This window comes from Haliotis rufescens, unplaced genomic scaffold (genome assembly GCF_023055435.1).
Source record: "Haliotis rufescens isolate VD_foot unplaced genomic scaffold, xgHalRufe1.0.p SCAF_104, whole genome shotgun sequence".
Taxonomy (NCBI): domain Eukaryota; kingdom Metazoa; phylum Mollusca; class Gastropoda; order Lepetellida; family Haliotidae; genus Haliotis; species Haliotis rufescens.
The window spans coordinates 185,458-209,906 of NW_025963785.1; the positions used below are offsets into that span (position 1 = coordinate 185,458).

At 40.2% G+C, this 24,449-nt stretch overlaps 2 protein-coding genes across 8 annotated transcripts; both read right to left on the bottom strand.

Annotated features, from left to right (window-relative positions):
• Nucleotides 1-1,792: 1,792 nt before the first annotated feature.
• LOC124131620 lies at nucleotides 1,793-16,573 on the bottom strand. Of its 5 annotated transcripts, XM_046495005.2 has the most exons (7): nucleotides 10,966-11,135; nucleotides 9,414-9,609; nucleotides 7,512-7,671; nucleotides 5,504-5,627; nucleotides 4,920-5,108; nucleotides 4,088-4,255; nucleotides 1,793-2,869 (listed from the first exon to the last, which is right to left on the bottom strand). In XM_046495005.2, coding segments are annotated over exons 2-7 (1,281 nt in total). In that variant the 5' UTR covers nucleotides 9,416-9,609; nucleotides 10,966-11,135; the 3' UTR covers nucleotides 1,793-2,231. The 5 variants fall into 5 exon arrangements, with proteins under 5 accessions (XP_046350961.1, XP_046350960.2, XP_046350964.1 ...); XM_046495004.2 differs by lacking the exons at nucleotides 9,414-9,609; nucleotides 10,966-11,135 and adding an exon at nucleotides 16,498-16,573; XM_046495008.2 differs by lacking the exon at nucleotides 9,414-9,609.
• Nucleotides 15,628-22,496, bottom strand: LOC124131619. Of its 3 annotated transcripts, none has more exons than XM_046495002.2 (6): nucleotides 22,411-22,496; nucleotides 20,503-20,678; nucleotides 19,985-20,105; nucleotides 19,485-19,673; nucleotides 18,380-18,544; nucleotides 15,628-17,541 (listed from the first exon to the last, which is right to left on the bottom strand). In XM_046495002.2, exons 2-6 carry the CDS (start codon nucleotides 20,653-20,655, stop codon nucleotides 16,754-16,756), a joined length of 1,416 nt encoding a protein of 471 aa, XP_046350958.2. In that variant the 5' UTR covers nucleotides 20,656-20,678; nucleotides 22,411-22,496; the 3' UTR covers nucleotides 15,628-16,753. The 3 variants fall into 3 exon arrangements, with proteins under 3 accessions (XP_046350958.2, XP_046350956.2, XP_046350959.2); XM_046495000.2 differs by lacking the exon at nucleotides 22,411-22,496 and adding an exon at nucleotides 22,011-22,389; XM_046495003.2 differs by lacking the exon at nucleotides 22,411-22,496 and adding an exon at nucleotides 21,782-21,972.
• Nucleotides 22,497-24,449: the final 1,953 nt, after the last annotated feature.

Here is a 24,449-nt window from a genome sequence, read left to right on the forward strand (position 1 = left end):
TGCTGAAGAAAGGAATTGGTTTGTACTACTACAAATGAAAGTCTGACAAATGCACTTTTTCTTCTGTTTCTGTATGTACTATTTAGTGATACTCATACACTGTAACGTATCCTATATGTGTTATTTAGTAATAGTTCTGTCTGCATTTGATACTATGGAGAACAAATGTACTGTTCAAAGCGGCATTAAACTCACTTACTTATCAGGAAGGGGCAATTTAACTGATGACATACAGATTAAATACCACTTTTCAGTAGAATGGGTTTGCTTAGTAACGATTTATCACAAATCTCCCAACCATTATTTGACGACTTGGACGCGAAAAGAAAAGTGAAACATATCGCCCTTCATCCTTAATTTTCTGAAACAATAGAAACAATTATCATTTAATGTGACATATGAATTGTTCGACAGTAACATTCCGCCAATACTACCGTGTGGTTCTGCGATACGTTGAACCAAATGTAATTATTTTCATGGGAGAAGTTCATGCGTCGAATTGTAAGAATTGTTTGGGTTGGTACGCATACGTCAAATTCTAAATATAAATATGTTGTTACTGTTCTTTTTATGTGTGAAAAGTGTTCATATATATGAGGCAAAACAGTATTTCCTGATATTACTATCAGTTACCAGTCTCGCTATATATTGTAACGAATTCCTTATTCAGATAGTAAAAGATAGGGAAGACTAATTATATTATGAATATAAATAACCAGCATGTAAATTGCTAGTGTACATGGGGGTGCAGGATAATGATACGAAAGTAGATGCTGGTAATAATACATGGCACAGGTGAGGTGCAGTCCCATGAACGTGTATCTGAATGTGTTTCTTAAATCAACAAATTATATACATTGTAATGATTTCATAACTAAAATCGTAAAAGATAGGGCAAGACTAATTATATTACGAATATTAATTTCCAGCATGTAAATTGCTAGTGCACACGGAACGTGATACGAAAGAAGATGCTAGTAAAAATAGTTCGTGGTACATGTGAAGTGCAGTCGTGCCATGATTGTGCATATGGATGTGTTTCTGAAATCAACCAACCGCCTCCGTGGTGTAGTGGATAGAGCGTATGTCCGGAAGCGGACAGTCGATGGTTCAATCCCCTGGCCGTTAAAAATGGTACTTGTTGTGACCCTTCTTGGTGTATTAAGGGTATAAAACAAGGACTGGTTGGCCTAGGAGGCAGCGCAATGTGTCTGAGTAGGGTTTCCATGTCAAACTGCAGCTTGGTATCTCAGTACGCCAGGAAATATAAACACGGCATAAGGACAAGCAGACACACACGTGCTTGCACGTGGCTATATAAGTGCAGTGATCTTGAACGAGACTTTAAACTCCATTTCACCTCTTCCAGTTACCAGTCAGTGACCAATCTGTTAGATTATACTTAGAAGGTTGTTTAAACAAGATATGTTGTTGTGCTATTTATTACATATGTTTTGTATGAGATGACCCACGTGACACCAATCTTAGTTGATAAACGTTATATTGCACTTGACAAAACTGTCCATGTGATTCATGTAGCACGCCGTCGGGTGTGGTCGTGTGAAGAACGTAAATCAACCAAGTTTGAACACCCGACAAGTATCATGTGCCGGACACCTATGTTGATTTTTACTATACGTCCCCGTGTTAGTTCAGGTGAACAATTGACTTGCTTGTATGTGTTTGTGTTAGGATACGCTTACATTTTCGCGAGCACCTGGTATTATCGCAATTTGATAGTTATTCATAAACACACGCACATACTATAGCAGAGATGTCTTAAGGGTATGGAAAGGGTTTTGTCACTTTTATTTACAACAATAAGTGAAAACATGCAACCATGTAATCCGTTTTAGCTAACTTAACAGCGCAATCCATTGAAGTAGTTGGTAACATATAACTCAAGGCTCTTAAACCAACATTAAGAAATATCCTTGAAAAAAAGGCTTTGTCATTTTTAGTATGAGTCATTTTCTCACGCACTTAACTCATTCAGTTCCATTTGGTTTCCTTGATAACCGCTGGATATGTTGGCAACACAAAGCTAACTTTTATACCAAGTCGTTCCCGGAGTTACATAACCAACGCATGGAAAAAACAAGATATGATTATGTTTCATTTGTTCTATGATTTCATAACTTAAATTTAAAGTTCTTTTAAATCGGTATAAAATGACACTGAACATGTTTGTAAGTGGCCTATTCACCTGCTACTTTTTTAAATGTGACTTTTCAGTCCTTTGGAATGTGGCCAGTCTTAATGAATTTCATAAGCTTCACGGATTCAAACCCTGTAAATTTGAAATCACTTTTTAGTACATCCATGGTAAACTCGTGTGCGAGTAGACCATCTACCTGTTGATTTTGAAATTTTGAAATATATTTGACCAGTTTAAGTTCCTTGAGAGCCTTAGAAAAACCCTCTATCGTGAGGTCTTTGAGATGATTGGGCACCTGTTTGATGCTACCTCTGCGTGGTGGCAGTTTAGGAACAGGAACATCATCACTCACTGTCCCTTGTACCTGGCTCACGTTGATGGCGCTTGCATCCTCAGAAAATGAACTCGATCTTGACGGAAGTTTCGGTCTGCAGCTGGTATCCTGACTGGTTGTACTGACACTCTTTGTGATTTTTGTTACACTCGTTTTCTGTGGTTTGTCTTCGGTTCCAGTGATCTTTAGTTTCCTCTGTAACTCGGTCACCATTGCCCCTTTGGGCGGATGTCTTTTGTGGGAATATGAAGTGGCGTCATCATCAGTGGCCTTGTCTTGTGACAGCAAAGAGAAGGTGATGTATTCAGAAGGCTCTATGTAGGAATAGATGTGGTCCTCTTTATCTACCACGGAACTCTCCGAAAACACTGCTATCTCTGAAATGTAGGCATGTACTTTTCATAAAGCTTTAAAACCAAGAGGCATAAAAAACCAAAATATATAAGAACATGAACTTACGTGTTTACATATATCCAATAAATATGACAAAACCATTTCCGTAGTCATAAGAAATGTCTGCTTAATGCAGAGTTCTCTTTACGATTCCAACGATATCATTAAACATGTGTTTATAAATCACTATCAAACTGTGATGATACCAGGTGTTCGAGAAAAGGTGAGCGTATACTGCCCTACCGGTGGCACCTGTCACAAACACATGCAAAGGCAAGCAAATTTTTCACCTAAAAATGCTGTAACATATGGTACTAATCACAAGAGGGAATTGCATCGGATATATTTTGGGTTCCTAATGCGTTAACTTTAGAAATGTTCTCCACATGTCTACCACAAAACGTTTTGAAAGCTTTACCAAGGCCTTTAAAGTTTCAACCGTGATCAACACCTTTTCAGCAATATGACGCACTTTGAAATCGTCACAGAAGAGGATGTTTGACTGTCCCTCAAAAGTTGGAGTTTGTGGAGTAATGCTATGAGGGAAACTTGACTACTGGAAAGTTGAAATCATCCATCTTGTCATACAATCTTGTTGATATATTTTGGTCACGCAAGGCACGCATACACACGATAGCAGAAGGACATAGGTAGACCGGCAGAGTAGTTATGGAAAATGTCAAATCTTTTGATTTGAATAACCAGGATGTTTTGTATCCCGAGTTTTATCCCCATTTTGGACAACACGTGTAGGACCTGTATTCAAGGGACAGCACGCATAGCACGAAGCCGCTTTACTACATACCCCAAGATGGTGAATGGACACAATTGTCAAGCCTGTTGGAGAATTGTTTAGAGGCAACGCATAACAGATGGTATGAGGCGCCGCAATTCGTTGTGTTCTGTTGCGTCCCCTATCCTGCCAGGATCTGCTAAGTGAAATTTCGAATCTTAATTTTTCTATAATTTTGTTCCTTAGTTTGTCAGCACAATACCACTGCTTTCCCCATCGTGATTAACGGCTACGACCTGCCTCACCGTCCTTCTACATGAAGCTGACACGCTATGGGACAATTCTACATGTTAAGCTTCATATTTAAACGCATTTGAAAGCTTCTGAAATCAGACAAACACATGTACTTACTTATTTTTTCCACTTGGAGAGACCTGATACGTTTTAATGAAGCTTCATATGATCTTACCATTATTTCCCAAGCTAGGGGGTATTTTGACATCTTTCAAAGACTGTTTTAGTTGAGCATACATGGTCTTCCATTCCTCCTCCCCCATACCGACCACGCCCTTCACCGTGGACACGTGCAAGTCGGAGAGGTACAGGGGCACAACCAACACGCTCATGTCCACCGAACCTGGGCAGAGGGATGCTTGTATTATAGTTTTATATTATAAATGAACAACTGAAATCAATTTTCGATCATGACAATTGTTTTTCATCTCCTCTCTGTCAAAAACCTTCAGTTATTGAAGTAAATATGGACATGGTATTATCTTTTGATACATGAAAACATTTATTATTTCCCCAATAAGAAACCAAGTACAAAAATATTATTTTCAACCCTGAAGCTTTAAAATACACACCTTGAACTTTACTATCCTTTGTATCGGCATGTGAATATATTTGTTGTGAATGTTCAATACATAGTATAGTAAAGTCACGTTTTAAGGAAACATTTTTATATGGTTTTTTCCCCTGTAAGATGTAGGGGGCACGGGTGGCCCAATCGTCTAAGGCGACGCATTTCGCTGTGCAGAGTTGCGTCCCTTGGGAGAGTCAGAAACCTATGTTTGTGGGTTCGAATCCCGGTTCGCCCCGATTATGTTTCTTGGTTTGTCAGCACCATACCCGTGCTCCTGGGTTTCACCGAACAGGGAAACGTCTGATACCTGTATCAATTCGGGCTTTCCTCCCACATTAAACTGACACACCGTGATATAACTGGAATACTGTTAAAAGCGGCGTTAAACCCTATTCACTCACTCACTTGTTGTAAGACGTAAACTCTTAAGACGTACGCCCATAGACTCCATTAGCCAGGATGTACGTCTCCTCGTAGATATGTGACAGAGCGAGATTACTGAGGTCCTTGGCCTTCTGTCGATCAGATCCCACATAAAATGCGATGTTTGAGGGAGCAGCGAACCTGACCTGCACTGGCAGTTTGTTCTCAAGAAGGATCTGTTTCATTGTCTGTTCTGGTCCCACTGAAACAACCACGGTTAAAAAGGTATGGATTAATCTTCTTTGTTTAACATTACGTTACTTTATGCTTGTCGTACGTATGAGGGTGTGAGGTCAGATGCGTTTGTTGGTGTCCGTGTGAGGCCGGAGACGGTTGTGGTTGTGGATGCTGCAGAAGATGCATATGTCATTGAAGGTAGGTTGTTATGGGAGTGAAATTCTTGTTCTGACAATTGAATGGAGTATATTTAACAACTACCAACTTACAGTTCAGATATTAACTTCGTTCGTCTATACGGGATCTGATCGTACTGACTTTGTTAAGGATCCTTTATTAGAATTATTGGCCAGAATTATTGTTGTTTTCATGGGAGATGAATGACTTAATAATCTTTGGAAAACATAGTCCATCACTTACCTTTATTTCTGGATATGACAATTTTGAACTTGATAGGGTACTCCTCGGGTATGCTGATTGTCCTGCCGCGTGAGTCCCGTGCAACCACCCGTCTCTGCTTCTCGTAGTTGTGGCAGAATAGAGGCTGTGTGGGGTAGGAGTGAAGTAAGTGAAAGTTCCAACCAGTGTTGTTGTGTATGTTAAACTGTTCCATTTAAAAAACATTAAGAATGGCCCGGTTATGTTTTACAACGTTATCATATGAATCTAATTATAGGGTTAGGGTTTAGGTTTGGGGTTCAAGAGTATTATGATGACATACCTCTAACATAACGGCTCTATCCAGTGTGAAATGGAGCAGAAATAACATAACATGTCATTGACAGTCATGTTTAATTTCAAAACTTGCAAGCGATTTTTTAGGGAGATTTAAAAATGTTCTTACCATGTTACTATGTCTTCTGGTGACACAACCTCAGAGAAATATTTTACAAAATGTTTTCCGACGATCGGAAAGTTGAATTCACCCCATACGTAGCCCATATTGACAGAATTACCAATATCAAAATAAGCGCCCTGAAGATCCACAATCGGAACATAGACGAACATCTTAAACAAACTGACTGCTAAAACTCTGAGTTACCGAAACGTGAGAAGACATATAAAAGCGACAAAATCCAATAATCATAAGATATCTCTGCACCATCCAGACTATAACATAAGCATGTACTTATGTATCACCCTCAGACAGTGATGATACCACGTGTTGCGAAAAGTGAGCGTTTATGTCCACCATAAAACGTTTTGAATCTTTACTAAGGCCTCAATGCTGCACCCCTCAACAAACAACTTTTGTGCAGGATTTGTATGATGCTCTTTGATTTCTTCATAGAAGGCGTGTTCAACTGCATTTCAAAGGTTCAAAGGGTAGACAAGTCTGGAGCTGAAAATATTGCTCCACATAAAGGGAAAATTGATTCTTTGAAAGGTGTCACACAGTCGTGTGGATACATTTTGGTTACGCAATACACGCATACACACGAAAGCAGAAGAATAAAGGTAGACCGGTCATGGAGAATATCAGATCGTTTGATTTGCAAGTGCATAGATCTAAGTATGAAACAGATAAGGCACTTGTCTCTTTTTATTTCTAGTTCCGCTGGGTAAATCAAGGTAGGGAAGTGGCTACCTTGCCATTATTGAACGGCAGTAGATAATCGATATACCCGACGCTTAAGTTAAACTCCTTGCCTAAATGCTAGTATTTTATTTTGCTGATCCGAGCAGAAATTCCAATTTACATATACAATGTATATAGAAATAAATCAACAAGACGGGGAGCACAATTGGTGCCAGTGGAGATGCCTACTTCTTGCCTGAATGGATCATCCCCAATTTTAGCACAGATGTTATCGATGAGGAAGTCCAGCATGTCACGTATTATGTTCGCAATAAACTTCAGATGACATTTGCTCTCATGTTTGACAAATTTCCTGAACCTTTGAAGATGGATATTTAACTGTATCTATGGTCACCACGTTTACTGACAAATACACCATGGATAAGGTAATGTATCAATGGAAAAGCATAGGGGACGCCTTGTGAAAAAGACCCGTGAAGATTCCGGGGTATCAGCAACCCATACTTCAGCAACCCATACTTGCCGTAAAAGGTGACAATGCTTGTCGTAAAAGGCGGTGGTCGGGTGGTCAGGTTCGCTGACTTGGTTGATGCATGTCATCGATCCAAATTGTATTGGTCGATGCTCATGATATTAATCACTGGATTGTCTGGTCCAGACTCGATTATTTACAGACCGCCGTCATATAGCTGGAATAGTGCTGAGTGCGGCGTTAAACAACAAACCAACCTACCAACCTTGTGAAATAATAATTTCTGGGAATAAACTAAAGGGTTTATTTTCATTTTCAAATGTTGCCTTTTTTAACCGAACGTGTTTAGAGATCTTACCTGTTAAAACTGAACCTATAGGCTATTCTCTGTAAAACAGAGAGTACATTCGTCTCACCTGCTCAGCGGCGAATGTCTCCAGATCGTTTAACCCGAGGCACCCCTGTGTGACTATTGCAAATATCGGCATCTTCTTCGAGTACCGGTCAAAGAACTCCGGCATGGGGTAGTCCTCTTCGTTGGTTTCGAACTGTAACATTTTCATCTCCATCCCGGCCCTGCAAAAAGAGCCGACCTCTTGGACTAATTTAATATATGTTATGATCTCAGCAATGAAGTATATAGAAACAAAGTGCAACTACACCGCTCACACTGACATGCGTTACAGTGTCAGTAAACAGCTATAGGTTGGCCGGCCTCGCGGATACTGAAATGTTATATGGTATATATGCATTGTTGTATATACATCCTCTGGCAACATGCCTAATGCTTTTTTACATTGTGAAGAACACGACACGGATGAGACTACCTGAATGACACTATGTAGTATATATTTGTTACCGTAAGAGACGGTGTCGACCTGATTCCTAATCTAACTATATCCGTAATGTGAGACCACTTAAGGCTGCTAGAAAAGTACATCGTTTTACAACACTGTTTTCTAACTCAAATGGCAACATAACTATTTGCTATGTGGTCTCACGAGCTGCACCCATTATTGTACCGCTCTGTGAATCTGTCAGACAGCACTATAATTTACATCCTTAAAGATATCAGCACTACCGACTGGAGTTTAAAGTATGTCACCTTAATGGCAATGTGAAATGCGCCTAAATAACTAAACAAGGGCACGTGTTAAAGACACATTTGTATGCTACCGAACATGTAATTCTAGCACTAGGCAATAATGAAAAAGTATTCAAATTATAAAATCCCTTTTACAAAACCTTGGCAACACTAGGCTAAAAACAGAATATACTACATAATGGAACCCAGTTTAATGGCCACTTCTTTTAGGAAATTTCTTTGTTTCAACCTCTCGACATCAACTGAAATATATGATATTTAAATACTAGTCAGAGAATACACCAGGGAAGACCAGAAACTATTACCTTCAAGTTGCAGACACTCGTCCACCGCCCTAGTGAAAGCCAGCCATTGCATTTGGCCTACAACCCTGTGGTGTCTGTATATAGATAGTATCAATGCACCACTAGATTGCACAACCCATTATCCCCGTCTTGGAATGGACTGGGCCATAATGTTGATAGTGTGAGCGATAAACCAGTCCAATTGATTACTCACCTATGAATGGTTATCTTGTCGTCTTATATAAATGCACGTCCGTAGGTATTTTGGGTCAACGTGCTATTGCACCTTCAATAATGGGAAGTATCGCTACAGTTAAATATCTACAGACATGGATCTATTCTGTCGCTGTTGACTAAAGCTGCTGTTTGTCTGCTCCAAGAAGTATCATTTATAACAGGACTCCGTCAAATACAATCACCATGTTCACCGGGCAAGGTGAATACGGTAAACTATCACGGCCGCCTTTAGGACAATAGAGCGTGGGCCAGGCAAACTAGTGGGTGGTGACGTGAACGTCTTAGAATTCAGCTGCAGGGCAGGGTGACACGCACTCTTGAAAGGTCACATAGTCATAAGGCGACTTTACAAGCCATGGGTAATGGGGACATATTCCGTCTTGGATAACTATTTGGGTATGTGAATAGATCTAGTGGTATGTGAATAGATCTAGTATTATGACAGTTCTAGATAATACATGTATACTCCCATTCATTACATGGTGAGATCCCAGGCCGGGTCATACCAAAAGGGCCAAACGGCGGTACTTCTTGTTACCCTGCTTGGCACACGGCATTAAGGAGATCAAACAAGGTCAGGTCGGCTCGGCGTTAGTATAATGTTAGATAAGCTTGTTAAACTGCGGCATGGTATCATTGCACTAGTCCGGACTAGTACAAGCAGGCACAAATAATAAATTGGGAATACTTACATAAACTGCAACTCATCTTCTATAATATTTTAGCTTGACTAGACAAAAGCATTCCATAAAGACACGTCACTATAAATTAAAGGATCGATCTCAGCGGTGTCGACGTTGACGAAGTGGCGAGTGTCAGTCGCACCAGACGCCTGTGTCTCGGTAGCCGGACTAGGCCTATCATATCTGTAGGTGCAGGGTAGGGTACCTAATGTACAATAAATGCTATTTATCATATAATGGGTAGGTTTCTCGGCAGGATAAAGCCAACGGATAAAAACGATATCCGTTGGGGTCATATGCGGATAGAGATGCAAATATCAAAGGTCAAGTAGGGACTACTTTTTGTGTTTATAAACAAACATGGCGTCGCCCTTGTCATTCGGCAATCGAGTCAGAACTACCCATCGGGAATCTGGATAAACTACAGAGATAATTGCTTTCATAAGCAAAAGAACAGTCTAATATACTTAAAATCTGTGTCTAACTGTGACGTCGCTAAGGCAACTTTGGCAACTTTGGACATATAAATTTAGAAACAATTTTGCGAGGGCACTAGCCCTAGCCAAGCGGGGTCAGTAGCCATATCTGTGCTTGTAGACCTCTGCGGCTTGAAACCTTTTCCACAAATTAAATTAGTTGGATTTGGCCGAAATATATTTGAATTGTTACCTTCTTTCGTTTTGTCGCTGTGTGTACATCTGATTGCACTTCTAACGTTTTGACAGGACAGGCCGACTGTCAACAATGTCTGATCGTGGCCATGACGTCTCATAGACTAGGGTTAGAGTAGCTTCCCTTTGACAAAGGGCAGTTACTCCAGCGGACAGACCGATGGATTGCCGCGAAATGCAAGTAAAATTTTTGTTTGTTATGCGTATATTTTGCTTCGCCACTGTAAAAGAAACAGATTTCAGTTGGAACTATATTGGCTACTGTCACTGTCCGACTGACACATCACTTACCCTGTGACGTAATAAATATTAATGCGCGCATTCCAGGAAAACTCGCAATGTTAATGTAATGTTTGTGAGGGAGAGAAAGCGATTTCCAAACACAAAATTAAAGAATTACATTATATGATAAAGAGGTTATCACGCTTGTGTGTTTGGGGATGTTTATTCCTAATACAGGATATTTACCATCCCCAAACACATTCGCGTGATAACCTCTATATACGTACACAATACATATACCGAATATTGGTTACAAAAACGTTTTTCAATATAATGACATGAATAAAGTTTTATGTTACGTTGTCCTAATGATTTAAAAAAAAATGTTTATTATCGTTTTGTTGCAATGAAAACATTACCTAGCATGTCCCTATGTTTTTATACGTTGTCATTTGTGTGCAAACGCTATACTTTAGTTAAGCGTGGTCATTTCATTTTCAAATCAGTCAGAGTTAAAGTCGTTGACATAAAAATCGTTGTCTAAAACATCAGATCAATAGAACACTATTATCAAAATTATTGTTTTAAATAATACAAAAACATATGGATTTTCATGTTAAATAACGTAGGATGATTTTCTAACGAAATATACAGTAACAATAACTTACTTTAACCTGTAGCATGCAGAAACATATGACACAGAAATTGACAAATCCCCAAATAACCGACTCCAGATAACAGCAGTGCCAATTACTAGAAGATTCCAGCAGCACGCTAGTTCTAACAGAATCAAGCCTGTCAGGTCTCCAATACCGCAATATGTCAGTGTGAAATACGTATCACCTGAAATGTTTACTACCTGCAAGTTCAACCGTAACCAGTGGCAGCGCTACTACTTCCTCCTTCAGTCAATAAGAGGAGCGGAGCGTGAAGGTTCCAAAGTTCGCATAACAAGCATGTGTTAGCAAAGCATAACAAAACGTATTGATATGTGACGATATGCGGCAGCGGTACGTGTGCAATCCAAACAATGAATGTCAATGTATACGACGATTTCAAAGAGTGTCATACGACTCTTGCTCAAAAGCTGATTGATCAAGATTACAACACTCAATGCCTCAGTAAAGCTTTCAAAAACGTTTCATGGAAGATATGTGGAGGACATTTCCAGATTTGACGCAACCATCGGATGGTGTTGTAAGTGGAACAATTAAAATGAGGCGCACCCAAAATGTCAAGTGGCCTTTGGCCTTTGGTGATACTCCCAAGGCAGCTCATAGGGTAGAGTGATTTCCCTTGTTTGTGTATGATCAAACTCCGTCCCTGGCCTTGACACCTTCGAGAGCCCTAGAGCCCTAGAGCCCTAGAGCCCTAGAGCCCTAGAGAGCTCCGCTGTGATCTCGTTTACAGGCTTGTTTACAGTTATGCACTTCCGGGACGGACTACAATGTCAACCAGAGGGATTGGTGGCGGTATTGATGGTGGTTGTGAATGTTGGGGGCGAGCCGCTTATAGTTTCAATAGTAAAATGTCCATCTTGTACATTAGTTGCCTCAGACTTATCATTTCAAGGAATACTTTTGCGTATAGCGAGGACAGTCTGGGGGTCGGACCCGGGTGGAAGGCAAGTTAGGAGTTCCCATATGTTCTGCCTATAGCGAGCACTCTCTGAAGTCAGGCATTTTAGCAGATATTTCTCTGCTAACTGTTAACATAAATTTGTTATCAATATAAGTTCAATTTCCAGCACCTTTCAACCTTTCAACAAATAACATTCATTTCACAACTCGCCGTGACATAACTGGAATACTGTTTAAAGCGGCTTAAACCTTACTCACTCACTCACTCACTCTCACAACTCACCACTAGATATTTACGAGGGGGTATAAAATCGTTTTGAGTCTAGCATACATATAGCTAAAATATTGGTGTGATATTTTATTACTTTTCAATATAGTCTCCTTGCAGTACACTTGTTCCATCTCTCCTCTGAGTGAGTTACCCCTGTATTGTAGAAAGTCAAACTCGTGTCTGTCAAGCCGCCCTCCACAGAAGCAACCAATTCTGGGACCTCGTCAAATCTCTGACCAGGCAAATGTCGTTTTCTTTTGCAAATTTGAAAACGGTCGGTAGTCTCAAGGGGCTAGATCTTGTGGACAATGTGGATGGAGAAGAGGCTTGTCCCCGTACAGCAGCCATTGCAACATGTTTTTTTGTGAACTGGAGCATTATTTTGATGGGAGGACAACACCACATCGAAGTTTGCTGCTTTGCTTCTCTTTGATCCTCTTCCCCAGGCAATGGCGTTAACTGACTATAAAAGTCCAGTTTCCGCCCTTGCCGAACTAGGCTGGAATTTCCAGGCTCCATCGTAGCGTGTCGAGTTGTGTCCCTTCTATTGACCTCCTATTGACAAATTTGATTCCATCTCATATATCATTTGCATTTGCTTCAAACAAAACAGCGGCGCCCAGTCAAAACGATAGTCGAGATCTGTATTGTAATAAAGCGGGCCTTAACCCGCGAAGTGCATCAAATCAAGTGCAGCTTGATTAAAAACATGAAAGAATTGGCAGTACACATGTTTTGCAAATTCTACAGTAGACCGAAATCTTCACGTTGAAATCCATGTTGTTTACGAACCAGATGTCTAGTTCGTTACGCGATAGTTCGGGAAGGGTGGAAACTGGACTTTTACGACAGTTTGACAGTTAACGCCCTTGCCTCGGGAAGATGCTCTTTGATAGACTCGCGCACTCTTTTCAATAAGAAGTGCAAAATATGCACCACACATTTGTGTTCGGTGTCTATTATGCTTTTGCTGTCCCTAAAGAAGGTGGCTAGAACGGTCACAGTGGATCCGGTTGCTTTAAACGTCTTGGTTTTTGGAGAACCAAAGTGTTTCCACAAGTGGATTCTTGTTTGCTCTCGGGGTCATAGCGATGGATTCAGGTCTCTTCAACTGCCATTAGCCTAAAATGAAAATCTTCTCGGTTTCAGTTGTATCTGGTTAACAGGGCATTAGAAGTGGTGACCTATGAAGCCTTCATTTCATCCGATAGCGTTCGAGGCACAAACTTTTAACGGACTTAAATGTTCAAGAAGTACGGTTTCTATTGGCCCATACGAGAATCCCCTGGTCTCCTAACTGATGGAGAGTATTGCGCCTACATGTTGTTCAGGACCAGGATGTGGATGGCATCAATGTTTTCTTTAGTCGTGCTGGTGGTGGGGGTCGTCCAGAGAGGGCTGTCTTCAAAACTATCTGTCCCACACTGGTATTCCTTCGCCCAACGTTTATTTTGTTATTTTTTACATAATCAATGACAAATGAAAAAAGATTAAAGGATCCATTTTATAAAATATGAAACCGACTGCAACGAAAGCGACTGATGACACTTCAACATCAGTGAAAACAGTGATAATTCCATAATGGTAAATAATCGCTGCTAAAAGTCCAACGTATGATTCCGACTCTATCATAAGTCTGTGTTTATGAATCACAATCAGATAGTGATGATACCAGGTTTCGCCAAAAAAGTAAATTATGTTAATTAGAATATTCAGATTCAAGTTATCGTCATCGTCGGCGGCATGGCACGTGGTATGGTGACTACACAGTGAACAAGAATAGAGATGACATTGTTTGCTGGCGCTGTGTTGATAAAGCTTCGCGTGTTAACAGATATGAATCTACAGAACAGCTCCCGACTAAAGGGCAGTTCATGAGGGCAGACACGGGAATAGAACGATGTTGTTTGTATTCATTTATTATGCAAATGGAAAAGGGGCTGAGGAGACTTGGATTTAACCAAGATGAAATACGTGTCACGTTAACTTGTTTCATCTTCCTTTTTATACATATATATACCTGCTTGTCTATCTTTGCTAGAAGTAAATAATCTCGTCTAGGTGGTCGGTGATTGATAGATAGTTGTTAAAACTGATTTTGGTGAAATTCATGTTCCAAAATTCAGACTTCATTACCCGAGAAGTCACTTAGGGGCCCTCATACTGATTCCGATTAACAGGAGTCTGCAATACAGGAACTGCTACCTCATCATTTCTGTGACTTTTCAAAACAATGTTCCAATGCTGAAATTGAGAACCGAAGGTTTGTGAATGTTGAAAAGGGAGTTTATTGATGCTTTCTTGCCTAGCAATGAAAATACAAATACCCCGTCAAAACATAGACTATACATAAATTTGGTTTCGAAATATTTTGCAGAAAACTTGAACAAAACTCGGAATGTGGAAGACATCCAATGAACTGAATACTTTAACGAAATCCGATTGGTCTTGCTTGGTCGTTTTGGTCCTTTGTTCTTCCCGAGGGGGCGGCGAAGTGGTTGCTGATTTGGTTTGTGTTTAAGAACTTGACAAGATTTGGAAAATATCTGTTGCCTGCTTTTTTTTCAAATCCTGCAATCGACCGTAATCTGGACGGCAGTTTACGAACCGGATGTCGATTTCGTTGCGCAATGTTGATTAGACTATGACATAGACACGTTAGTCCGGCCAAAATCTATCTCCATAATTCCAGCCTAGTTCGGCAATGGTGGAAACTGGATTTTTACAATCAGTTAACTACCTTGCCTCAGGAAGATGTGCATAAATGGACATGAGGTGCTCTCTGTTAAGAGCGGCCACTTTGTTTGATACACATGTTTGGCGCGATTTGTCAAATGTCTATGTGGGATTCCTCTTGTATATTTCATTTAGTTATTTATTATTGGAAATTTTAGGTGAAACAGAACCACTGCCACGCAAATGTCTGGTCACAATACTGGGGCCGTAAGCTCTGGTATCTTCCAGTGATGGAACAATGTAAGCCTCACAATATCATTCTCTGTAGATATTTAATGGTGTTTCTACATGTAATGGTTTTAAGTGTGAACCAAAACCTATACACTAAAAGGCCTGAATGCGAGCATCGAACGGAAAGAGTCCGTCTGGGAGACACACGGGTGCAGGAACAAACAGTTATAACATGAATGTGTACACATTATCATAAATTAGACCTCATATAAAGTCAAAAGCAAACATATATTTTACACTTATTTGCATCAATAGCAATAATAGTAACATTGAAAGAGTAATTTGATGTCCTACCTATTTATATACCGTATTCTGTTAAGGGACAGGTCCTGGAATGATGAATATGCGCGATAGATAATTACAATATATTGACATCAAAACCTTCATTGATTTAAAACAACTTTCCTGCTTAAGAAGTCGAAAAGTAGACATATTTTAGCCCCGGTAACTTTCCGACGAATTGGTTTCCTTCTCAAAAGACACGAAATTAAAAAACACACAAAACCAACAAATGTTGAAATCACTGAGGAATTACATTCCGAATGTATATGGGAAGAATCACAAGTTCAGGAATACCTAAATATGTATAGAAAACTGGTCTTGCTAATGCAATGTGAATAAAAATGTAAAATATATAGAGAATCTCACCCGAGTGTCTTTTCATATCAAAAACACAAACACGAGTTGATAAAAGTGACGTCTAAAAAAGCGCCAGTGGTCACTGAGAATTGGTGGCGCGGTGGGGTAGCCTAGTGGTTAAAGCGTTCGCTCGTCACGCCGAAGATCCAATGGGTACAATGTGTAAAGCCCATTTCTTGTGTCCCACGCTGTGATATTGCTGGAATATTGCTAAAAGCGACGTAAAGACAAACTCACTCACTCACCCATAGGTGTCAGGGAGTATGGTATCCTCACTGTCAGGGAGGACGGTCACAGAGATAGTATTAGGGCCATGTTGTCATTCGGAAATGAACAACACATTTTTCAGTATGGTCACATTGAAAATTGTACATTACACTCTATCATGCCATTACTTGAGTCCTTCATGGAATATGGCCCTTGGCATCTTAGGGAGTATTTGTTCTGATTGTCAGCTGAGAACTTGCTCAGTCATATCACAGAGGTGAAAAACTAATATATATCGCACGTAAGCATAACAACAACCTATATATAGCTATATATGCCAGGCTCGTAACTTCTGATATCCTTCGTCGATTAAATTTCGACCACTTTTGTGAAATATCATTTTAACATGGTCAGTGACAAATGGAAATATAATATAAGATTCATTTGATAAAATATGAAAACCCACTCCAACGGAAGCGTTCGATGAATCTTCATTATAAGGCAATGTTGATTAGAACATTCAAAATTCCAGTTACCTTCGTTGGTGGTGGCGTGTCATGTAGCATCGTGACAATTTCCCTTGGTGATGCCATTTAGAAATGAAGAAATCAGAGAGTTATACATTAAACTCTATAACATTACTTGAGGTCATTCGTTGAGTATGGATCTTGGTATCTTGGTATGTGATCATCAGCCTAGAACGTGCTCAGTCACATTTTTGGAAAGTCTCAACAATCATTCCTGAAGGAAAGGTGGTTGATAAACTACCGACACATTTAGGAACATATTGTTTCAATTTGGAATGTGTCCAGTTCTGAGGAAGTGCTGAAATTTAAATACCTCAATGGCCGAAAAATGGAATTCCTTCCTTAACATATCGTCAGTAAGTTCCACAGCAATGTGCCCGTCAATCTGATTCTCTTTGAACAAAGGCATGTATTTACCCAAGTGTAAATCTTGCATTTTCAACGCAAGCTCCTCAATGCTCAAATCCCTGGTAGGAAAAGACCTAGGATCAGTACTTCCCACAAATGTGTGAGGGGCGGCGCAGTCATCACTATCACTTCCACTTTGACCTTTCCCCTGGCTCTGAGCATGTATTGGAGATCTGAACGACCAAGACTTCCGCTTTTGTTGCATTCTGGTGTATAGATTATCTTGGGTCCCCCGTGCTATTGGCCAACGCCAGGACCAGTTGGGTCCCTTCTTGTCGCTGCTTACAGTGTCCACGTGTATAGAAGCACGCTTAGTGATGATCTTTTTCCTCAGCGTCTTGAAATGTCCCTTCGCCTGTTTGAGTAGTCCTGTCTTGGGTGACTTCTCTCTCGGGCTGACACTGTAGTATGTATCTTCATCGTCAGCCGCTTCAGCTGAAGCATACTGTTCTTTATCTTCTCCAGGTAGGCTTACGTCGTCGTATATTTCCTCATTATCTTGATTCTGTGGGTTATTTCCCCCGATGGATGATCCAGCGTATGCTTTCACTTTCCGCATTTTCAGCTTCACATAGTCGTAAGGTTCTACGGCTTCATAGGGTGTTTCTTGGGCTTTTACCGACTCGTTGGAGTAAATGGCAATGTCTGCAATTCAAAAAATAACAATACAAATATTAACGTTTTTCGGAGCTCGTGGTGTGTTTTACCATTTTCACTGTCAATTATTTAATTGTTGTTTATGACCACTTGGCAATATTTCAGCAATATTACAGCCACCTAAAAATAACAGAGCGAGGATCTGACAAACCAGTGATTGATGTTATGAGCAACACTCCACGCCACAATGAGCCACAGTCAACCAAGTCACCGAGCCTGACCACCGGATCCATTAAGTCGCGTCTTACAACCAGTGTATATAGTTTGCTGGGGACTTATTCTATTTCGGAATCACCACCGGAAAATCTACAAAGGCTTGAGGTGGTCGTTGTTATAGAGAAGACAAATAAGAAAATGAAATTGTCGCTTAACAATAATTCAAGCTAACGCCGCCTCTGTCAGCAATAGTTCTGCTAGATAACTACATCCTGTAAATAATCAGCCTTGGCTTGACATATAAGTGGTTATAACATGAGGTGAGGTGAAATGGGGTCCAAGATTATTGCACTTATATAGCGACGCGCATGCAGGTGTGTGTGTGTGTGTGTGTGTGTGTGTGTGTGTTAAACATGAATACCTCACTCAGACACTGACTCTGAGCCGACCACTCGTTGTTATAAACCCCTTAATGCCAAGCGCCAACCAGGGTAACAACAAGTACCATCTTTCGTCGCGGCCGGGGATGGAACCACCTATCTTCCACTCTCCAGGCAGACGCTCTACCACTAGACCACGGAGGCGGTCGGTTATAACATGAGCAACGATAGCATACCATTGGTCAGGCCGCACATTGTAACTTTTGGTAAATTATACTTATTTATCACACCTTCTGGTGCCACTGTGTCAAGTGCCATGGCTTCCATCCGTGAGTTGAAGAAGGTCATCAGATTCATGAAGTACCCTGTAGACTTGCCCTTGATGCCATTAACGGTTGACAGCAGCACGTCGTTCAGGTACAGTGGAACCACGAAGGGTGTGTCGTCAAGCTCGGCTTTTCAAAATATAGGAATGACGGGTTATTTAGGATCTCACAAGGCGTATAGTTACTGACTCTAAAAACACTCGTCTGGAGTTTGTAACAATTGCTTATGAAACAATTAAACCATAGAACAATAATACAAGATGTATTGATTTTGAATTAAAAAAACTCACATCCTGATCTATGGATCTGACGATCGACAATAAGCGTTATTCAACAGGTTTGATTGGCACACAACGAGTCGATGATGCCGAGGACTAAAGATGAGCCCGTAGGCTCAATGATAGGGGGAGATATTGGATTAAAGAGGCTTGTCTTGTAAAAACTTAAAACATATTGAGATTAAATATCGGTAATGGTAACTAACGTTATTGTCTGAAAGGAACTATCATTACTTATATCGTTTAAATGGAATGTAATGCTCTGTACACCAAATAACTTATAATCTGTCAGATTTAGACCCGCATGACGACACAAATTTAGCAACATAAACGATTCAGTGTTCGTATATATCTTCGAACCTAAAATTGTTTACTACAAACTATTTACAACATGATAAGGCAGAAATAGGATCTTCCCTTAATTTCTGTGTACATGTATCGTCTAAACAACAGCTGTTTTCATTACTCAGCAGCGATCGTCACATTACGTATTTTAATTTAAATGATCACTATCATTTATCACGCTTGAAATTTTTAAGGGCCTTATTAACTATAGTTTTTCTATACCCGCATATGCGCTTCTATTCGGAATGAATAAATCTCTTACCACATCCCATCCCTTGCAAATCTTTCAGTGTCACCTATTTTGGGGGAACTATTTTTTAAAGCGTGACGTTGGAGACCCTACTCAATTCAATTCACGAAGTGCAGCACAGTTTTGTTGTCTTCCGCCGTGACATAACAACAGCTTTACATGCACTCTTCCTTCAATACAACTTACGTATACCTACTTTCATCGACGCCATGCCCTATAAGATAGACTACTTCATAGACATCTGTGAGCTGTAGTGAGCCAAAGTCAGTGACGTCGGTCTTCTCTCCGTTTAGAGCTATTAAATCGTCGCCATCGACGGCGAATTCCACTTTAACCGGTAGAACATTGTCTCTCAGTATATCCCGAAGGCTTTGTGTCGCGCAAGCTGAAAATAAGATAAAGTTTTGAATGTATGTAAGATCATATTAGGGACCGATAATTTCATATTAGGTTGGGGATTGTGTGGCGGTGGGTGGGGGTAGATTGTAGCAGACATTTCTTGAAATAAATAATTATGCTTCAGATTGTTTGATAAAAAAGAGTTTGTCGCAAAAGGTACATTGTAGCTGAAAAAATACGTATTCTCCAGACAAAATCCGAGCGTTCGCTCGTCACATCGATTTCCCCATGGGTATAATGTATGAAACCAATTTCCGGTGTTCCCCGCCAACAGCCCAAAATAAGAACGTAACTTACGTTTCCGCTCTGAGTTCACTCTGAACAGGTGTTGTGAATCGACGGGTATGCTGACGTTAATCTGCCGTTTGGTCTTCGCCATCACTCGCCTCTGTCGAATGAACGTGTGACATCGGATGACCTGCAGACACCAGATTCACAGTCAAACATGGACATATCTACCGGAACAGTACCAATACATACTCAACTACAAACAGGACTTATACTTATTCATGCCCACTTCGGCGTTCCTGGTTTTGCTGGTTGTGGGTTCGATGCCAGATTCAACCGGACAATGATCCTTGTTCTTTTAGTATCATACTTTTGCATCATGGGTTTCAACAAAGCGTTATTCAATGACCACGATCTGCGTCACGTTAGGTGTTTCATACACATTAAACTGATTTAACTGAAATATTGTTTCAAATCACTAGCTCATTTATTCGGAATCATCGCCACATGTACTCAGTGGTCAGTTAATCGAACAAATCTCTCTCTCTCTCTCTCTCTCTTTCTCTCTCTCTCTCTCTCTCTCTCACCTGATATGCTGGAACTGTCTCTATGTCTGTCAGGCCACATTGACCTTGAGTAACTAGTATCAGCTTTGGCAGGTTGTTCTCGTGTTCCTCAAAGAATTCCCTCAGAGTGTAGTTCTCGCTATTGTCCGAGAAGAATGCATCACCCGAGTCCATCGCCGAGCGTCATCAGCCGCAGCCTAAAGTAACGTCTGAGATGTAATAAATACTGTCTAATAATACATAACATTTTTGACTTTTCAAATGGTCTAGTTTTCCTCAATTTAATCAGCAAAGTATCATCCTTCAATTAAACATTAACAGCTAATCATGGCTGGTGGATGGTTGCTGAGCATATCACCGAACACTGTTATTTTGAACACGTGTAAATAGTGTTAATTCGAAAATATTCCATAAACACAACGTGTCACGCTGAACACCCGTCAATAGAAATGCGATCAAAATAAACTGCCGTGCCAAAAAAAAATATACTCTCATGATGGGCCAGTAGCCTAGTGGTTAAAGCGTTCGCTCGTCGCGCCGAAGACCCGGGTTCGATTCCCGACATTGGTAGAATGTGTGAAGCCCATTTCTGGTGTCCCCCGCTGTGATATTTCTGGAATATTGCTAAAAGCGGCGTAAAAACACACTCACTCACTACACACATAACGATAGCTAAAACTAAAACAAGCAAGAAATGATTATTCGATGGCGACGTAATTGATACTGGTATTTAGACCTTACGTTTATTGTATTTGGCAACTGTTTTCAGCCTACTAATGTTTTGATAACACATTATCAACACCCATCAGACGCGTCATTAAACACGCATCCTGACGCATGCCGCAGTCTTCATGGTATTACGTGAAATGTCAGTGATGAACACATTAATCAATGTCTGCGTGTATACGCTGGGGCCGACTTGTCCGACATAATGGATTACCCCACGACAGAAGACGCGAACACAAAGGGAGGTGTTCAAGTGAGAGAAACTCACTGCGAGTCCATGAATGAGTTCACCGTGTTCGCGGTGCACCACAAATACACGTCGGCACAGATACTGGTTTAATCATACTGAAAAGGTGCATATCGTAAATATGCGGGGTCGCATTATCTTTCGAGTATAATATGTAGTTATATTACAAATGCAAATTTTCGAAATGGGTCAGGATGAACATGTACATATTTTACCTCGTGATTACCCTTCTAAAGGTTTAAATTTATCAATAAGATGCAAAAGGTTCCAAGTAAGATGTTTATGTTAAATACAAGTGTTGAAGGGGATACTATTGGTGTTTTATACCTTAAACATGATTCAGGTATGACCTACAAAGCTCAGAGTAGAAGTATCCCCATGGACGACACCGATTGTGGCGACAAAGGACGTGGTGCTTATGGGGCGCGGTGACTTCCGGGAACCAGGCTACATAGGACAACCCTAAACTTATGAGTATACATGACAACAAATGCATAAATACAAGCACTCGAGGTAGTCCGGTGACATATATAATAGAAATATAGGTTTGGCTTACCTGACTGGTGTTTATGTGTCGTGTGGAATGCGGCTCCCTCTTCACGACCAACTGATATAGCTACCGTATTGTCTCTACGACAGGTCTTTATTGAGGTAGGACAACCCTAAACTTATGAGTATACATGACAACAAATGCATAAATACAAGCACTCGAGGTAGTCCGGTGACATATATAATAGAAATATAGGTTTGGCTTACCTGACTGGTGTTTATGTGTCGTGTGGAATGCGGCTCCCTCTTCACGACCAACTGATATAGCTACCGTATTGTCTCTACGACAGGTCTTTATTGAGGTAGGACAACCCTAAACTTATGAGTATACATGACAACAAATGCATAAATACAAGCACTCGAGGTAGTCCGGTGACATATATAATAGAAATATAGGTTTGGCTTACCTGACTGGTGTTTATGTGTCGTGTGGAATGCGGCTCCCTCTTCACGACCAACTGATATAGCTACCGTATTGTCTCTACGACAGGTCTTTATTGAGGACGAGGAAAAGGTTTTAAATAAGAATCGGGTCTCTAATTTGGGAGTGATCGGGTGCAGAGTGGAGCTGACGGTGGGTTTTTTTGGACTCAAGGAGTCAAAACTTTGTGTACAAATTCAATCAAACACATGTTGCTTCACGCGAAGCTTTTCGGTGAAGTAACTCTCTTCTCATTGGAAAATAACCTGTTTTGTGTTGAAAGTCGTGAACAGCCTGACGAATATGTGTGCCTTGCACAATTTTAATACTTTATTTACACACCTAAGTTGATTTTCATGTGAACGCATAGAAAATTTACATAAACGCATGAACGTATAGTTACACATGTGTAAAATTACTAAAGTTAGTAAATATTGAGCACGTGAACGGGGTATTAGGTGGGTAAATAAAGTATGTAAATTGTGTAAGGCACAAATATTCGTCAGTCAACTGTTGACAATTTGTTTGGTTTGGGCAAAAGAATAGATATTAATTAGATCATCCTCTTACGTACTGCTATAGGTAGCTACATGTGTAGGTCTGTGTATATGTTCACTATATGTAGGTGTGTTGTTGTTAGTGTGTTTACTGTACTGCATATAGGTAGCTACATGTGTAGGTCTGTGAATGTGTTTACTATATGTAGGTGTGTTGTTAGTGTGTTTACTGCACTGCTATAGGTAGTTACATGTGTAGGTCTGTGTATGTGTTTACTATATGTAGGTGTGTTGGTGTTCTTGTGTTTACTGTACTGCATATAGGTAGCTACATGTGTAGGTCTGTGTATGTGTTTACTCTATGTAGGTGTGTTGTTGTTAGTGTGTTTACTGTACTGCATATAGGTAGCTTCATGTGTAGGTCTGTGTATGTGTTTACTATATGTAGGTGTGTTGGTGTTCTTGTGTTTACTGTACTGCTATAGATAGCTACATGTGTAGGTCTGTGTATGTGTTTACTCTATGTAGGTGTGTTGTTGTTAGTGTGTTTACTGTACTGCTATAGGTAGCTACATGTGTAGGTCTGTGTATGTGTTTACTATATGTAGGTGTGTTGTTGTTAGTGTGTTTACTGTACTGCTATAGGTAGCTACATGTGTAGGTCTGTGTATGTGTTTACTATATGTAGGTGTGTTGGTGTTCTTGTGTTTACTGTACTGCTATAGGTAGCTACATGTGTAGGTCTGTGTATGTGTTTACTATATGTAGGTGTGTTGTTAGTGTGTTTACTGTACTGCTATATGTAGTTACATGTGTAGGTCTGTGTATGTGTTTACTATATGTAGGTGTGTTGTTGTTAGTGTGTTTACTGTACTGCATATAGGTAGCTACATGTGTAGGTCTGTGAATGTGTTTACTATATGTAGGTGTGTTGTTGTTAGTGTGTTTACTGTACTGCTATAGGTAGCTACATGTGTAGGTCTGTGAATGTGTTTACTATATGTAGGTGTGTTGTTGTTAGTGTGTTTACTGTACTGCATATAGGTAGCTACATGTGTAGGTCTGTGAATGTGTTTACTATATGTAGGTGTGTTGTTGTTAGTGTGTTTACTGTACTGCTATAGGTAGCTACATGTGTAGGTCTGTGAATGTGTTCACTATATGTAGGTGTGTTGTTGTTAGTGTGTTTACTGTACTGCATATAGGTAGTTACATGTGTAGGTCTGTGTATGTGTTTACTATATGTAGGTGTGTTGTTGTTAGTGTGTTTACTGTACTGCTATAGGTAGATACATGTGTAGGTCTGTGTATGTGTTTACTATATGTAGGTGTGTTGTTGTTAGTGTGTTTACTGTATTGCTATAGGTAGCTACATGTGTAGGTCTGTGTATATGTTCACTATATGTAGGTGTGTTGTTGTTAGTGTGTTTACTGTACTGCATATAGGTAGCTACATGTGTAGGTCTGTGTATATGTTTACTATATGTAGGTGTGTTGTTGTTAGTGTGTTTACTGCACTGCATATAGG

What these genes read in the sequence shown, in the direction of transcription:
- LOC124131619 (XM_046495002.2), bottom strand. Translation starts at nt 20,655, where the DNA reads ATGGACTCGGGTGATGCATTCTTCTCGGACAATAGCGAGAACTACACT. An exon ending in AGTGAACTCAGAGCGGAAAC is followed by an intron (nt 19,674 to 19,984) that starts GTAAGTTACGTT and finishes TCTTATTTTCAG; the next exon opens with CTTGCGCGACACAAAGCCTT. An exon ending in AGGGCATGGCGTCGATGAAA is followed by an intron (nt 18,545 to 19,484) that starts GTAGGTATACGT and finishes TATTTTGAAAAG; the next exon opens with CCGAGCTTGACGACACACCC.
- LOC124131620 (XM_046495004.2), bottom strand. Translation starts at nt 16,520, where the DNA reads ATGACACGCCACCACCAACGAAG. An exon ending in TGTCATATCCAGAAATAAAG is followed by an intron (nt 5,109 to 5,503) that starts GTAAGTGATGGA and finishes TGGTTGTTTCAG; the next exon opens with TGGGACCAGAACAGACAATG. An exon ending in GGCTAATGGAGTCTATGGGC is followed by an intron (nt 4,256 to 4,919) that starts GTACGTCTTAAG and finishes CCCTCTGCCCAG; the next exon opens with GTTCGGTGGACATGAGCGTG.